General features: G+C 37.2%; 1 protein-coding gene across 21 annotated transcripts in view; it reads left to right on the forward strand.

The window, feature by feature from the left end:
- dlg2 (discs, large homolog 2) overlaps nucleotides 1-18238 on the forward strand; it is a 229330-nt gene that overhangs the window by 113839 nt on the left and 97253 nt on the right. Inside the window, exon 1 of one of the 21 annotated variants that reach the window (XM_082157156.1) lies at nucleotides 15074-18092. The exons of the other annotated variants lie outside the window; for them this stretch is intronic. Within the exon in view, the coding sequence (XP_082013282.1) occupies nucleotides 17844-18092 (249 nt within the window). The 5' untranslated portion in view covers nucleotides 15074-17843. Of the gene's footprint in view, nucleotides 1-15073; nucleotides 18093-18238 lie in introns of those variants that run through there. 21 annotated transcript variants of the gene reach the window in all.

Consider the following 18238-nt stretch of genomic DNA (forward strand, 5'->3'; position numbering starts at 1 on the left):
ACCCCGCCAGATCTAATTTTCAGCGTCTTATAGTGGAAGTAATATAATAACGTTGGATCCCATTTTCTTAACTTCAGCTTGCTTTACAAAGCATTAATAATGATCTGTATCATTCTCATTAAACTGCAGAAAATCCTCTTAACCTGCTGTCTTCCTGTTATCGTTGTGTTTACCACGCTGTACCATCTGGGAAGTTGACCAGTGTGTCTCCCTTTCTCTTTCTCACTCTTTCTCTCCCTCTGCCGACTCTCGCAGTCTTGAGATGTTCAGCACCATATCCGAGTTGTCCTAACCTAGCCTGTCTGCTTTTCATTTTATACTAGTCCTGTTTCTGACAGGCTCACTTCAATTCTCATTTTTCTCTTTCTCTCAGTTATCAGTTACTAAAGGTGTGGGATTTGAATGCGACAGGTCTTACCTGCATGCTTGGTGTGCAAATGTTCTGGGTTGGAATTTTTTTATGGGGGGAATCTCCTAATGTATGTCCAGAGTGTATGTCTGTTGTGAGATATTATTACCTAGCCTTAAATTCAAGCATTAACTGTAACCATGTGAAATGCAGCAACTGCATAGTTCTGCAACCCAAACAACACAATCAACACACATTCAATAATCCAAACACATTCAACAATCCAAACAAAGATGTTAGGCTATTTAATCAGCATTTGTTTTTGTTTTAAAATTCGGTGTAAAGAAAAAAGGTCTTTACCAGTGAAACTAAATAAGACCAAAATAAATAAATGATTCCAAAATGTCTGTTTCGTTTCTCATCCAACACGTGAGAAGCTGAGGTGAACAAACGTTCACTGTCTACGCTAGTGCAGGGCGCGGACAAATACGCTTGCGCAACGGCTGTTCGCTTCTTGGTATTCTTGGTATCTGTGCCTCACTTGAGCTTGGTACGGCATGGCACGATTAATAACCGTTCAAGGCCCGGAATTGTCTGTTGGTAAAGACCCGCCCCCTTTAGTTTCTGTTGTCTGACAAGCCATGCCTCTCACACGCCCTATTTTAACGATCTGAAACGCAAGTATCAAACGCGAAACGCAAGTAACTTTGTGGGCGGATCTCGACGCAAATTTAAAATGGTTGGTCTGAAGTAGCTTCATTATTCATAGGTGTGGTTTGGGCGTAACGTGAAATAAACCAATCTGAGCGACATCTCACATTCCCTTTAAAAGCAGGCGTGTTTGTTCCATGGCGGATGCTATTATAACGGCGGATTTGCCAGGAGCACGCCAGGAGCGGTTCACAGCCGAGGAGAGCGACGTTCTCGTCAGCGCCGTAAAAGACAGAAAAGTGACATTGTATGGGGATGGGAGAAACCCACCCAAATTAGCTTCGATTAAACAGGCGTATAATAATTTTGGTAAATGTGTTTTAAAAAGCTAGATTTATGCCTATTGTTTCACATCTTCATGGACACAACAATGATTTCCCTCATGTGGAATAATTTTCCTTGTAATTATGTATGGTTTGCAAAAATGGCAACTGCTGCATCTGTGTGTAGATGAGAGAAGCAAAGTGTATGCGCATTGTGCACAAGCTACATTATGGCCAAGCATCCGCCCTTAAAATAGCATTTGAACGCGCCACTGAAAAGACGCCACTGACTTTAGAGTAGTTTTTCCTGGTCAGTGGCGGAATTGTTTTCTGGAACTGCAAAATAGCACCAGGGAACATTTGCGCCGGAACACGCATCCTCTTTTTGCTGAACCGCCCCCGGGAGCGTAAGTTCATTCCCTAATTTACCGACGTGCGTCTGTGGAGGGAAAAGTCTGCTGTGCGTCGGGTGCAAAATAGGAATGATACATGCGTCGGTGTACAAAGTCAATTGCGCTGGGTGCAAGATAGGGCCCATCATGTTCTCACGCAGTGAAAAATACATCGTGGACCAAAGAAGACACTGACAACAGTCAGGACAGACAGGACTTTTGATATGAAACAAAGTCTAAACTTTCAAATTTGGTCATTTTTTAAAAAGAAATTTTAAGTTTTATTGTTCTTTAATGTGTCGTGACAGACCGCTGTAGCGCCTCAGTTAAAGCTGCTTGTGAACCAATCATCTCTTCCTTCTAGTTAATTTATAGCATCAAATAAACATGAATGACCATCAGAAGGAAGGTTGTTTCAACCGCTGAAAGACGTCAGTACACTCCGTTTTTTAAGTTCAAATCCACCGACGTTAATCTACTAACTCTCCTGACTGCTTTGTCGGGCAAAATGGCGGATGGTGGATTAGTGGATTAGTATTGGTCAGATCGCTTGTCAATCAAAATCCCTGCGAAGGGTGAATTCTCAGAACTGTTGGCTGAACCGTGCTGGTAGAGTACATGTAGTGACATCGCCACACAGGATTGGTCACTTGTCTGTTCTCTGTAGCTGGCAAAGCACCCTATACTAGAGTGAAGTAAACACAAGTTAATAAAAAAATAATAATAATCGAATCGTCCTCCATAACGAGGTCGCTATTTACATCTTTATATCGTCTGTAAACTCTTACGTTGCAGAGGCAACGAATGATGCATTTGTATTACATTCTAAAGAGTCTCCATTATCAGCCTCACATTTGAAAATGAAACCGTATCCGTACCAAGTGGGCCGGATCGGCACGGAATTGAACGGTTAAGCAATGAGAATGGTTTGGCCCAATGATGGAAAAACTGAATGATGGAAGTTGTGCTGCTTAAACCGTGCTATTTGTTTGTAGCAATGTAAAAGTCTTTACTAACATTTAAAAGTATTAATTTCTTATAAAAACTTTTGAACTATAATATATAAATATCTTTTTGTTTAAAGAAAATTTTAGGACCATTAAGATTTTTTGCATTGTTACAGTACACTATTTTCATGACATTTAATCTACGTACATTCTCCCCATATTTCTGTATTGATTTAATACTTTTGTTTGTATTTTTAGTAATAGTATTTTTAGTAGTTTTTATGCTCATTCTCAGTGATGCTAATTTTTATTCTCAGTTACTGCAATACAGGCTTTTAATTAAACTCAGCATAACAGCACATCATGGGGGTATAAATAATATATCATATTTTACCACATTAAAGTAATGTGGATCCCGTTGTTTAGAATTTCTGTTGTGAGACTTTTCAGGGACAATTTAAGGATAGTGAAAATAATGTCAAATGTCAATAATGTCAAATGGCCCTAAAGTGGGTTATTCAAAATAAAAAAGATTTACTCCCTTTGGTTAACTTTGTGTGTTTTTAGTGCAGGTTTTGTTCTTCATTTGAACATCCAGCAAAGTGCTGCCTAGCAACCCATAACCTAGTGTTTAGGTGAAGGAATCCTGTGTCTGTTTTTTTTAATTTAATTTTGTTTTTTGTTTTTTAACACATGCTTGTTCATATGATCAAGCCTCTGAAGTGAGGACAGAAGAGGAAGAAATTGACTTATGCTGACAAACCAAAGACACACACCCCCCAGTCTGGAACTGTATGTCCAGAACAGCAGAACGTGGGCGAATGCTGATGACCGTAGGCCACATAAGGACACCAAGAAACTTACTCTAACTAGTAACTACCTAGAAACCATCTGCATCAGTTAATAGTACTGAAATATGCTTTACTCTCCCTTACAAAAAATAAGTTTATTCAAGTGTTCTATTAGTATACTTCTTTTAAACTAAAAATAAGAAAGTATACTTTCAGTCTACATTTGATATACTTCTCAGAAATATACTTTATGTACTTCTCAGAAATATACTTAAAATTATACTTAAGTGTACTTGACTTGTACTGAGAGAAATGTCCAAGTATATTTGGCCTGTACTTGTACTCAATATTTTGATTGAAATATACTTAAAAGTATAATTAAGTATTCAAAGTATACTTGGCTTGTAGTTGTGTTAACTCTTTTGATAGAGTAGCCTATATACTTTTTTTACTTAGTTTTTCATATACAGTCTTATGAAACTTACATTGTTTGAAAATATTGATTAGGATATTGATTTAAAACAGATATGTTTCTAATTCTGCGTATCTGAATTTTTATGTAGGCTAGTCCACTGGTAGAGTACATATACATTTACTTGAATTCTAGTTTACTCTTTCCCCACCATTGACTGAATTTTCCAGCCATCCACTGTTATACGGTAGGGGGCGCTATGACACATCTTCTAGTACAGAATCTCTGGATCAAAACACAGGACAAGAAGAAGCTGAAACAAGTGAAAGAAGATTGCTCACTCAAATGTAAAATAATGTGATCATCAAACATTAAACAGCGTGTAAATCAAAACTGCTTATTGTTACCAAATGAAATGAAGCGTAAACCATGAAGAGAAAACGACTGTGAAGCTCTGGGGGTGTTGGACTCAATTTACACCATCTGTGTTTTGATCATCGTTCTGAATCTGATCAAGGCATCTTTGACAAAAATGTGATTTTCTCAACTTTTTTGTTTAAAATGTTGCCTTTCTTTATGAAACTTACTGACATTCAAGTGTTGAAAAAAGTATGCATGAAGCTAATAAAATGTTTTTAAAATTAAAGTACAGTTAAAGGTATTTTTCAAGTATAAAAAATAATATCTACATTTGAACATTATACTGCAAGTGCAAAAATAATATAAATAGTAAACAATAAGTACAATGTTATGTTCACTTAAAGAAAACTTACAAGTTTACTTGCAGTGTAAACTACTGAACTAGTAGTTTACTGAGAGTACACTTCAGTGTGTACTTTCATAAACTAAAAAAATTACTACTTGTATTAAAATAGTAAACTACTAGTATACTTAATAAGTTCACCTTTAGTACAGATGCATTACAAATGAGAAACCTAGTTGTGTACTTAAAGTTTACTACTGTTACACCTATAGTACACTTAAACGTATACTTTTATATACTAAAAGTTGGCCAATTTAGTCCCAAGCAGTATTGAAATAGTACACTCACAAGTTTACTACAAGTACACATTGATATTAGTATACTTACTACATAAAGTATACTTAAAAATATACTTGAACATTACTTAAGTATACTTAATAAAATGAACTTGAAGTATTACTTCTTTTTCGTAAGGGCTGCCACTGATAAACAAATCATTTGGTGGGGCGTGGGGTGCTTAATTGACATGAAAATGATGTCACAGTGCAAATATCGTAATGGTCCTAAAATATGCTTCAAGCTAAATATGTATTATTTAATGGTTAGGGTAAGGTTTAGGTGGTATTTAATCTTGACATTTTCTTGGTTCAGAAATTCACTTTATGGTTGTATTGATTTCTGTTTTGGCAGGAGGGTTTCACACCCTGCTCACCTGTCTGCCTGTGCTGGCACTGTTTCACACTCTCCAGCAGAGGCTTTATCACTGGAGTTACTTTGAGATTGGTTTCATATGTCCACAGGTCTTTAAAGGAACCTGTTTCTTGTTGCTGATGATGATCTTTTGTCTGTTCTATGTGAGGCTTTATGATCTTTGTCTCTGAGGGCAGATCTATCAACCAGGGGTGCGTTTCCCAAAAGCGTCGTTAGCCAACTTTGAACTCTGTTGGTAATGAAAGAACTTACGACCAAAGTTGGCTTTAGGAAAAGCACCTCAGAGCAGCAGTTTAGTAGTTATTGAAATTCTTTAATTTGACATACTATCATCTGGCTTTGTGTTTAAAGCTAAGGGAAGGAGTGATTTCCGGTGATTTCTTTTGGTTTATGGATCCATACATAAGCACCACTCATACACTTGAATGATTGGTGCAGGTGAGCTGAGCACAGGAAATAATATTTATTAAAATAGCAAAGATTGATTTGATCATGCCTTTATCATGCTTTTTAACCATATTTGTGGCGTTAATGATTATTCATGGATTTTTTAATGCTGTACTACCTCCGAGGAGGTGCCATGGGTGTATTTCAGGACTCAATTTTTACAAGGACAAATTATTTTGGCTCAATCTTTACAAGGACAGAGCCAAGAAACCATCACAACCCTGTTCCTGTCCCTAAATATAAATAAGCACCTAAATGTACCTTTATATTTTTTAGAACATTTTAGTAGACATGCTCGTCTTTTCTTTCCTATCTTCAAAGATCTAATGGCTGTTTGCCCCGGTTCATAACGCTCAACCTGGATTTGGAGAGCGTTTCACGCTTATTCATGGCCTCTCAGCACACCTACAGGTACTATTATAGAGGAACTACTGAAGCGATCCAATCAAATTGAAATGAACCTTTTTTTATCATTTGAACAGCAGAAAATGTCTCCTCAGTCAATTTTTTGGTGAATAACCTCTGAGCAAAAGTAATTTATTTTAAACAATTTGAAGATGTCCTTGATGTTGCACCTCTCCCTGCTCTATAGCCTTAACAAGCTCTCCCAAAAAAAAGTGCTTTGTGTGAATATTTTGGAATTTTATCTCCAGAAAGATGGCTATTTTAGACATTGTTTGTGTAGTAGTGTGGCTTTTTGTCCTTGTGCGTTCAATTGCCCTTCATATAAAATATGTGTCTGGGTCAAACGTGGACAGCATGCGCTCTCAGGTCATGTTGCCCGCTTGTGCTCAGAACCATTAAACTTGAGGAACAGGTGAAGGTAGACAGTCTCTCTCCTCTCTTTGACCTGGCTACCCCAGCAGCTGCTCTGCAAATATACCCACGCTTACAATATGACCTGAAGTTATTGTGAGAATTTCTTATTACAGTATTTAAGAGGATAGTTTATCCTAAAAAATAAATACAAATTGTCATCATGAATGAAAGTGGACAAATCACAACCATAGTCTATATTAGGGGTGGGTTATATACCGGTAAACACGATAGTGTTGTCTCGATACCAATACTGAATCGATACCATGGTAAAAAAAAACAACAACAGTGAAAGTTATTGAATAATATGACAGAACTTAAAATATAAATTAATAAAAAAATAAAAAAACATCATCAATCAGGTCTATTAGGCTGCCGTCTCATCTGAGGCACAGATCTAATATATTGGAACATTTATGAAATTTCAATGGTATCAAAAAATTTGATATTATGAAAACTGTATTTTTCACTGTATTATAAAGCTATTTGTTTATAATTTATTTTGTGATGTATATTGTTCTCGTGAAATAAAATGACTCAAAATAACTCTAAACTGCGCTGTAAGTTTCCTGAAGCCACACGACAGCTTTGTGTGAGGAACAGACTGTCGTTATTTACTGAAAATTGCATGACAGTCATGGTCACCATTGACTTTCATTATGTGGAATAAAACAGCTTATAAATTTCTCCCTTTATGTTCCATGGAAGAAAGATACATTGGTTTTTGGGTAACTATCTCTTTAAGGATCCTGAACAAACCAGTGAAAATTAATGGTTCTAAATACGTTTGAGGCAGTCCAAGGGCAGATTTTATTGTGAGGAAACCCTGGATAAATGGGCAAACAGTACAAAACATTGGATACTTCAAATTGGGTTTTACACAAAGGCAAACAGGAGGAATGTCTAAAAGCCTATTTATTAAACAGATAGAAGTGAAGGTTAGAATTTACAGACATTTTGGACTATATACAGTAGGTATATAGTTATAGCATATATTATATACTGTGTGTGTGTGTGTGTGTGTGTGTGTGTGTGTGTGTGTGTGTGTATATATATATATATATATATATATATATTATATATATATTATATATATATTAAAGTTATATATGTATATATATATATATATATATATATATATATATATATATATACACACACACACACACACACACACACACACACACACACACACACTGTGAACGTGTGTACAGAAATAGCAGCTCCGCCAATGACATGCAGGAATTGTTAGCAAACCTTGCACTCTGTCTTTTCCTAAATAGTTTTAGTGGTGATGAAGTTCTGCTCTAATTCTTTCTGTGAGTACAGTGCAGTCTCACATATTTCATGCCGGTCATTGAGCCCTCATAAAAAGAACTGCAAGGTTCAACACATTTTGTCTCGCGTGTGTGGCCTAAAACGTTATTAGATTCGGCTCTGGCTGGAGCCTTCCCCATTTGTCTCCCTCATTTGCCTCTGTGAGGTTTTATCATGCGGCGATGACTTTTTTAAATTGGTTTTCGTGCAGGGCCTGATTTATTTAATGCAACTTTGCCGTCCGCATTGTTCTCCACATTCATATTGGAATGTGGCTATAGCCTTTATGCCTGTAAAATGAGGCTTCGACATTAGCAGAATGATGAGGATTTTTAAATTTTTTATTAATGTTGCTATTTAGTGATTCAGCACTGTATATGTATAGTGCCGCGGTCTGGCGGCGGTCCAGCATGTTTTAAAGATATTACAGCAGAGGAGAAAAAAAGCATGGGGTCATTTTTATATATATTCAAATACATTGCTTTTCCTAAAAGAATAGGAGAAGCGATGTGATGTAGTTTTTATCACTATGGAGACATGTTGACATTTGTGTTACATGAATAATTAATAGGCTATCAGGAGTGACAGGCGATTATGTGTAGGATAACAGTAAATAAGAGGTGCTGTGTGAAGGGGATTCGCTGAGGCTGAGATTTTTCACAGCACACTTATTCAGTGTTACCTGGAGCTGAATTTAGCCGATTGAGTTCAGCATCCTCTAATGTGGTTTGTTTGTTCCGAAATATTGTTGCCATCGCATATGTCACAAGAGCTGTAAAGACCGAGGCGATACACGCTGTAACAGGCTTGCGCTATTGTTAGAGTCTGTCTCGCTTTCTGTACCTGTTCTTGGCTCCAACAAATTGAGGTGTCTCTCGTCCTCACTCCCGAGAAGCATTTCAAGAGTTGCTGATTCAGACTATAGCCTCTACATTATTGATCATCCTGCCAGAATCTAGTCAGAAACTACCGTAGTCAACATTTGAAGTGGATCAAAAAAAGTTCAACAAAGTCGTCCTAAGACGAGAATGGGTATTGTTCAAAATTCATGTACAACTTTGATGAAAGGTTTTGATCCACTTCAAATGTTGACTACTATAGATTGAAGAAACTCCAAATTGACTTACATCAGCCTATGTTTGGGTGTCGACTAGATTTGTTATGTCCAGCTTTTGAACTCCAGCTTAAACCAATCCTGGAGCTGGATTGCATCCTAAATAGGGGATGTTTGCAGTTCCGCTGCGGATTAGGCCACGTGTTTTCCGAACCGGTCCTGGTGGAGGGGATATATGACAGATGTGGCTTAGTGCCACCACAGGCTCTGCTGTGAACAGTGATAAGTTTAATCGCAGGAAGTTAGAGATGTCACTCGGTTTAATAGGCAGTGATGGACCGAGAACAGAAAGTGTCTGTCAGCACATGGGCTGTACATTCAAAGGCCTTGAGAGGTTCAGGTGTTGAGGTTCACTTTGTATTTTGAGTTGCAAGATTTTTCCAAACCTGGTAATTCTTTACTGTCTACTGCTTATGTAAACAGCTGCCTATCCTAACTAAAATGGAACCTTGTAAGTAAACAGTCTACATAGGCAACATTTCCACAGCACATACATGCTAAACAATAATGGTACTCTAGTGATGTGACTCAGCTGATACCAAAATACATCATTTTGGGCTTTGTTGAGGATATACATACACACACACACACACACACACACACAGTTTTAAATAACTTAAATATTTTGGATACATTTATATAATAATAATTTTTTGATTTTTTTTCTTTTGCATGCTTTGCAGTAAGTATTTTTTTAACTTGATTTCATTTAATTATTAACTTTATTACTTAATTTTGGTCTGTGGGAGATAGATAGATAGACAGACAGACAGATAGATGGATGGATGGATGGATGACTTATTCGTGCAGGATGCATAAGACGCTGCCTTTATTTTTCCAAAACAATCTTGAAAGCCAGCATAATTTTGCTGCAAACCTTTAGGAACAGACTTCATGTTGAAAGTGTGCCTACTGTGCCTTAAAGCGCTGTCTAGGTAGATATCTCGTAATGTTTTGGACCAGAGCTGTAGTGTTGCAGCGTAAAGGCAGGATGTTGGGTCATTTTTGAGAAGGATGGTAAAACTAGTTTGTGTCATTGTCTCTCTCTCCCCACCTCTTTTTTTATGAGTGTGCATTGTTTAAGTGTTTTGTAGAGCTCCAGAGTTAGAGTTTAATTAGCACTGCCTTAATGAACATCATGAGAACTTCACAATGGCATTAACAGGCAGAATGGCCAGATCATAAAGGACTGCACTAAAAACGACCCCTAACTCTCTTTCTCTGCGTCTATCGCTCAGAATAGATAAGACACTTTGCATATTCAGAGTGTCTTCCTCTCTCTTGTACTGTTGCAGAATTATTATGGGGTATCTCAGCTTTGCTAGCTTTAGCTATTGTTTAACCATCAGCAAGAAGCCTCAAAGTTCATGCAGCTAGTTTCTTTGTTGCATATCTTCAACCTTTTTTCAGGCCAAGGACATTTGGTTTGGCCTATAATAACCTGTGTATATTATCATAGCAATGTATTTACATACGTAGTTATGATGTTTACATTGCAAATACAGTGAAATAATAGACTTTAATAGATAACTACCAATAAATTATTAATAGTTATGTACATGTATTTATTTAATAATAAAAACAATCAGTATAATGTGCACTGATGAATCATACACAATGAGACCAGAGGCATTTATTAAGAAAAATATGGTCCATTTTAATTTAATGAATATATGATTCTCTGAATTGGACAGCTTAGATTCATCACTCCATGTCAAGCTGAACGCTTCATTTAACTCTTAATTAGGAGAGCAAATTGTCTGACATTTTCTGATTCAGGAGGGGGAATTGCTGCGCATGTCCTGAGACGGATCTGACAGGTGAATTCGGCCACTCGTCACTCTGAAATGAGACTGTTAATATTAGGATGGCTTTCACTAACACAAACCATTTCCCCCTGGGCTTAAGGCTTGAGCACGTCCCTGTCGGCCAGCGGACAAGCTGTCAGCGACTGACAGTCTATTCCCACAGCGAGAATGCTTGAAGAGGCCGATTGGCAGAAACTGTAACACAGGCAAGAAGACCCAACACTATTTAATTAAAGTTGAACTAAACAGAACTAGTAATGACCCTTAAATGGCGATATCATGGCATTACTAGGGGTGTGACTAGACACTTATTTTACGAGACGAGACGATTGGGTTCATGAGAACGAGACTAGATTTTTGCACAATTTTTCAGAAATCCTCAATGACAAAACTCATGACTAGAAAAATAGTATGCAGGTGCATTTTGAAATGTTTTAACTAATAATATTCTAATGCATGTCATTTCAGGTCTACTTCATGAGTATGAATTATCTGTAAAAGATTTTTTTTAAATTATCACTATAAAAGGTTTTTACTGACTGGCTTTTCTCCTGTATGATTTCACATGATTCTCTTCAGACCTTACTGTACATTTATGAGCTTCCAGAACTTCTGATAGAGGCTGTGTGACCTCCTAACTGAACTCCTTTACACAAATTGAACACTGAAATAAAAACAGTATAAAAAACAAAAATAAATAACAGTTTTATCTTAGTCTTATTAAGTGCAAAAAATCAAAGTACTGTAGCGCACAGACTCTTTATAATTGTTGTGAAATTGCTGTTTTATTTTGCACTGGCAGTTATAGGGTTAATGTGGTGAGTTCGGAAAAGGCCGGGTGGAGAGAAACAAGTCTGGTGCGTTTACGTACAGTTGTTCTTGCATTCCGATTATAAGTTCAGAAACGGAGCCTCCATTGCCTGTCGTTCTTCAGACGTTACAGTACTCTCTCAATATTAAAAGTAGTGATCGACCGATGTATCGGTTTACCGATATTTTTACCGATATTTAAGCATTTTCCCATAATCGGGTATCGGTTTTGTAATATCGGATTCGCCGATAAACGGCGCCATCTTGTGGCCGTTTTGAGAATTCCGCCATTGCAGCCCGCGTCTGAGGAGATCAGTCAACAACAACTCTGTGCACAGGTAAAACATATGTTCTGCTTGCTTTGCTTTAATTTTTCAACTTTATTTAACATAACAGACATGCAGAAATGAGATTTGAGACATGAATGCCTGATATAGCCTAGTTTATTTATGCAGCTTGGTTCTAAAAAGTCACGTAGCGTAATCCGTCATGTCCTGCCCCAATAAAGACGTAACTTTACATGAATTAAATAAAACAGACATGAATGAGTGCATGTTGAAAATAAAAGCACTGAATTTAATTCTCTATCAGTTGTATTTGCTCACCATTAGTCTCGAGAAAAAAGTTCGTTCATATTGCTGAGCACTCACTGGGTTGATGATCAGGATGCTCACGGCCACTGAATGAAACTTTTGACAAGATTATCTTGTTTAAACATCCTAGATTATATTATTTACTACATAGCAATTATTTCTCTAATAACGTTACACATCTAAATATACCGCTTTGTGGAAATTAATTATTTATTATCTCCACGCGCGATCGCGGTTGAGTTCTGTGTAAAATAAATGCATAGATAAACAGCACTTTGTCAGTTGGCATTTCATGATCTAGATTCAATCTAGATCATGAAATGTCAACTGACAAAGTGCTGTTTATATAGTCTCAAAAAAAAAAAAGTTTGTTCATATTGCTGCGCACTCACTGGGTTGATGACCAGGAATGCTCAAGCACGGCTACTGCATGAAACTTTTGACAAGATTATCTCGTTTAAACAACCTAAATTATATTATCATTTACTGCATAACCATTATTTCGCTAATACAAATCTAAATAAATACCGCTCTGTGGAAATTAATTATTTATTATCTCCACGCGCGATCGCGGTTGAGTAAGTTATATAGTTCTGTGTAAACGCATAGATAAACAGCACTTTGTCAGAAAGGATTTCATGATCTAGACCGACAAAAACATTATTAATAATTAATAACATACTAGTTGGAAAATGCAAATATGCTGTTTTGTTTGTTACTTTCCTGATAATGTTATATTCCAGCTAATATTATTCAGTGAATTAATATTACCCAGTGAATTATTCCTCACTCTTTAAACCTATTAAATGGCACATATAAACCTTCTAAAACTGTTTAAAATGAATTACATTTCAATACAAAATACAATACAAAAAATACCTCCAACATGTGGAACCACTTAAAGATACATCACTCAACTATCTTTGAATATATGTTAGAATAATTTTTGTGCTTTATTTTTTACCTCATCAAAGCTTTTATTTTTAAACAAAGACACTTAGTAACAATGCACTTTATTTTTTGGACTCAGACCCCTCTATTTATTTGTGTATAAATATAAAGTTTTTTATGTATGCAAGGAGGGAGTGATTGTTATAAATAAAATTGTTTGTTCAGTTCATTTGTGTTGTAATAATTGTGTCAAAAACAGAAGTATAACAGTAAATAAATATCGGTTCTGCATATCGGTAATCGGCACATAAACATGCAAATAATCGGTATCGGTATCGGTTATAAAAAATCAATATCGGTCGATCACTAATTAAAAGTGTAAACGGACCAAAACAGAGACCATAGCCACAACTACACAGTCCAGGGATGGGTATTGGAAGACAGGCTTGTTGTATGTATGGAGCCTAATTTGCGCGCATCAGGGAGCTTGTGTTTTACTTTCACTTTCAAATTCGTGATCGCGCATACTCTGTGTATAGCAGGGAGCAGCAGTGCTGAGCGCGCATTCTACAAGATAAGACATTTATCAGACATTTAGGCTCTGTTGCGCAACGAATCATCTGCCATCATCACGCGATCAGTGAACTGTGATTCTTGCTGTGATTGCAACGGCAACTCGTGCTGGATGAGCAGAGCAGACTTTTACATTAGTTCATAATGGTTTTTATTTTTTATAAAAACAGCTAAACAACAGTTGAGGCGAATGTGAGTGTAGCGGTGGAATATTCTATGCTTATTTCACCCTCACGCTCCGTCATGGCGATATCACGAGACAGTTTTTCACCCGACGGGAAATCTCGTCACATTTTAGTCTTGCGAGATCTCGTCACACCCCTAGGCATTACCATGGCAAATGTCCAAAAAAACATGGTATGCTAATACCATGGTATTTTTTGTACCAGCCTTTACATTGGTTACTAATGATTACTGTTTTATACTGTATGGCTCACCCAAAGGAACCGAATCATTAGGCTGAATTTGTGTTGCTTTTATTTGATGATTTAGACCGCTCTGTGTTTGTTCCATTTGTTTGTTTATAAGATTAATGATGTGAAGTTCCAGCGATGTATTTAGAGGTAAAAAAAGATCTCATTAGTTGCTCCACTGCTTTATAGATCTGAAGAAAAGAAGTGTGTGTGTGTGTGTGTGTGAGAGAGAGAGAGAGAGAGAGAGAGAGAGAGAGAGAGAGAGAGAGAGAGAGAGAGAGAAAACAAGCAGTGCACCATTACCTGGAAAGAACCCAGATGTAAGCATTCTTTTCCTGCTTCTGGTCTTGAGATCAGATCATTGTAAAGGCTTTAAAAGTCCTGGATAAGAGCAGACATGTACAATAGCTTTTTAGTTCATTTTCAGAATCAAACGGTAACGTCAGCCTGTTGAATACCTGCTTAAATTGTGTAATTGTTAAATATTTTCTCTGTGCAGGTTAATATGCAGAAACATCTATAAGAGAACCATTCATAGGCTGATTTCCTTGAACAAATGTAGAAACTGTTACTTTGTGGTGCTATAAAAAAAAAAAGTGCATCGCATACTGGCACAAATGAGCAACATTGGCTCATCCAGTGGTGTAAGTTTGAGAACTGACTATGTTTGTCCATCCAATGGGAAATGGGGAGAGTGAACATGTTTGAAAACTGCTATTTTTGCAGTTTTGTTTGGTAATGTTAGTCCCACAGAAATGACACCCTTCACATTTAAGTAACTGTGAAATATATCATATAAATAAAAATATATTATAATCTAATCTAAATTCATTGTGCCATTTTAATTAATTTATTTGAATGATTTCCTTTTTTTTTCCTTTTTTTTTTTCCTTTTTAAAATGTAAAATTTTTATTTTATTTTAAATGTTTTATTTATTTATTTTATTTTAAATGTTTTATTTATTTATTTTTAAATTGTTTTTCAAAAAATGTGCTCAATTATGAAGCATCAATTTGCCCGCTCAAATGATTGTCCACAACAATTTAAATCAAAAGACTAGTATCCCTTATGATGTTCAAAGATCTTTTGATGGCCTTAGATGTATTCTGAGCAGGTACCTTGATCATTGCTCTGCAGTCAGAGTTCTGTATTTTGATTAATTACCCTGAAATTTGTAATGCATATGGATCATTGATTCATCGCCAGGCAAAAACAAAACAAAACAAAAACATATTTTTTTCATGAGCTGGTAGCCTACAGTATATGTCTGCTTAGACAGAATGTCTTCTATTTCAAACTATCTTCATTTTTTTTCCACCTTTGTCTCTCATACACAATAATATTTAGATTTGATATGTTCTTCTATCACTTTATGCCCCTTTGTACGTTCTCCCACTGTCTGTATCTCTCCGGGAAGCTTTACAAGATGTGCAGGTTAAAACCTATGTATAATAGATGGAGCTCTCGGCAGCAGGTAACAGAAGGGGGGAGTTTGAGTTACGGATTTCAAAATGTCATACTGTTGATAGTACACCCTGAGCAGGGTGGATATAAACATGAGCGGAGAGAGATGGGTAAGGATGGCTTCTTGAGATGAGCGCTGGCCCACTTCTAAAGTGCCTTGTTTAAGGGGTCTGCTTTTCTTTCTTTGTCTTTGTGTATGGTAGTCACGAGGCAACCCGACTCATGTTCCTCATCCTTGCCTCAACTTTATCCTCCCAGCCCATGGGAAAAAGAGAGAGACAGAAAGACACAGTGAGACAGGGCCGTTTTATCTGTAGCTGACCAGCGGTTGGATATTCCTACACCACACAATGAATGTGAGCAGAGCAGTTTTGACCAAATCAAACCCTGGGTATCTCCAAGCAAACCCTTTTCTTTTCGTCACAAACGGCAATTTTAACACTGAAACGCAGACAGCACAAAGCTTTAACGCCTGCAACGTAGACGTCAAAAAAATACCATGGTAGCATCTGATGCAACTGTAAAATGAAAAGCAACAAAGCACTAGAAAAAAATATGGTTATTATGTGAGGGTTTTTCTACACTATATGCACTTTTGGCCCTGTGAATACAGCACAACACTTTTCACACTCTTACCATCACATCACAAGAATAAATTACATTTTAAAATATATTAACATTTTTGAAACATTTTTTTTTTTTTTATCAAATAAATTCAGACTTCGTAAGCTTAAGACCTTACCGACCCCACAACTTCAAACAGTAGTGTATTTATATCTATAAAATTATAAGATTTGTAGTTTTTTGTTTTTATAAAAATTTTGACCTCATTTATAATGTTCAATGTCATTATGTGATGCAAATGAAGGTGGTAAAAGTGATCCCGATTTACAGTTTTTGAATTTTTGAAGAGTGCATATTTCATATACTGAAAATTGTTTGTCACTCATTAATGTTAATTTTAACATTCCACAAAAACTTAATAATAATAAAAATAAAAAATTATAATGAATTTAGAAAATCTGGATCTTGGACAAAAATAAAACACTAAAACCTTTTCAAATTGTGATTTTCATATAAAGAAAGGAAGTTAGTTTTGATAAAACAAAAAATAATAATTCCTGGGAAATTAAAGTGCATAAAGTTAAAGAACCACTTATAAATCGTCTATATTCATGCTACTATTTAGATTTCAATGCAGCACAGTCACATCCTTTGATTGAATCATGTACTGTATATTGCATTTCTTCAAGACCAGGCTGCAACTGCTATAATGATCAAGCAGCCGTCAGACCGTTTCCTCTGCGATCCTGATTATCCGCTTGTTGCCGTTTAGTGACGTTTAGAGCTGTAATCAAAGAGATAACACATTTAGCCTGTCTATTCTGGGATTTCCCATCATCCCCCATTGTCTGATTTGGCAGCATGGAGCCCAGGACATGGTTAATTGCTGTTTTTGCGCTTTGCACGTTTAATTTTCCTTTCACGCTCAACATCCTGTAACTCGCGTTTAAGCCTGCTGTGGCGTTCCCAGTGTGGTGAATTTAAGTTTGGCTCGTGTCTGAGCCTGATAACCATCTCTGCGTATGAATGTGTGTGCCAGCGCTCGCGTTTATGTGTTTGTCGGCTCCATTATTGATTGGCTGTAATCTGGTGGTGGCCACTCACTGGAGTGATGTTCCCCTAGGCTTTAATTATATCCCACGTGATTTGCATCTCAGCTCTGCCCCTTGCTAATCTCATCTCATCTTCCTCCCCTCGGCCGCCCCATCACCCCCCTGATTTATTGAGTTTTTGTCACTCTCTGTGCACTTTTTTTCTCCCTACCACACCCTGAAAAAAAGTACAACTAAGCCTCGGTTAGCCTAGCCTACCATAGCACAGGCCACCGCCAGAAATCTCCATCAGACATTCGACTCCCATGCGCCGTTCCCCGATGGAAGGAGATACTCATCCAAGGATGAACAGACTTCTGGGACCACTGCTGTCTTTCCGAGCAGCACAATGATTTGTTCGGGAGTTGACACGCCTGTCTGAGCCTGGAGTTCTAACCGTCCTCTACACACCCAAAGCCGCTGGATTTGGCTTCTGATATTTGACCGACTTTCAGTTTTCTAAAGAATCAATGGATTTGTTTGTGTATTAGCCACCAGCGCTGAAAAGTCCATTTTATTGTGGCTTGGCTCCACTGGGCTGCGGATATGTACATTGTATCAGTGTTAGGGTGACCTTGTTGCGAAGCTGTCCATTGATTTGACAGAGGCTTTTGTGGAAGTTTTCACATTGTCCAGCTTTGCTGGGCGAACTGCCATCCGCCATGAGCTACATGCTGGTGAATAATGGCCTTTTTCGGGAGAAGTTCCACCGAGGAAGCGCGCCCAACCTTCTCGCCCCTCCTCGAGTTGAATCCTTACGACCGCTTCACAAACGGCTCAGCATGGAGGCCCTGAAGAGCAAGGCTCCTGATCTGGGGCCGATTAAGTGGCCGTCTATCGTCACCATCTGTAAATGGAAGCAAAGTTTGGCTGAGAGACTTCTAAAGAGACACCGAAGGAGTTGCAGTCAGGTTAGCAGTTATTTATTTGGTTTAACCATCAAGTCTATAACAAGTAAACCAGCATGTTATCCCATAACATAATCTTGTAGATAGTGTCTCTCAGACAATAGCCAGAATGTTTTTTTAAAACCAGACCACTTAAGAGGAATAATTGT

The sequence above is a fragment of the Leuciscus leuciscus genome (assembly GCF_965113295.1).
Source record: "Leuciscus leuciscus genome assembly, chromosome: 24".
Lineage (NCBI taxonomy): Eukaryota > Metazoa > Chordata > Actinopteri > Cypriniformes > Leuciscidae > Leuciscus > Leuciscus leuciscus.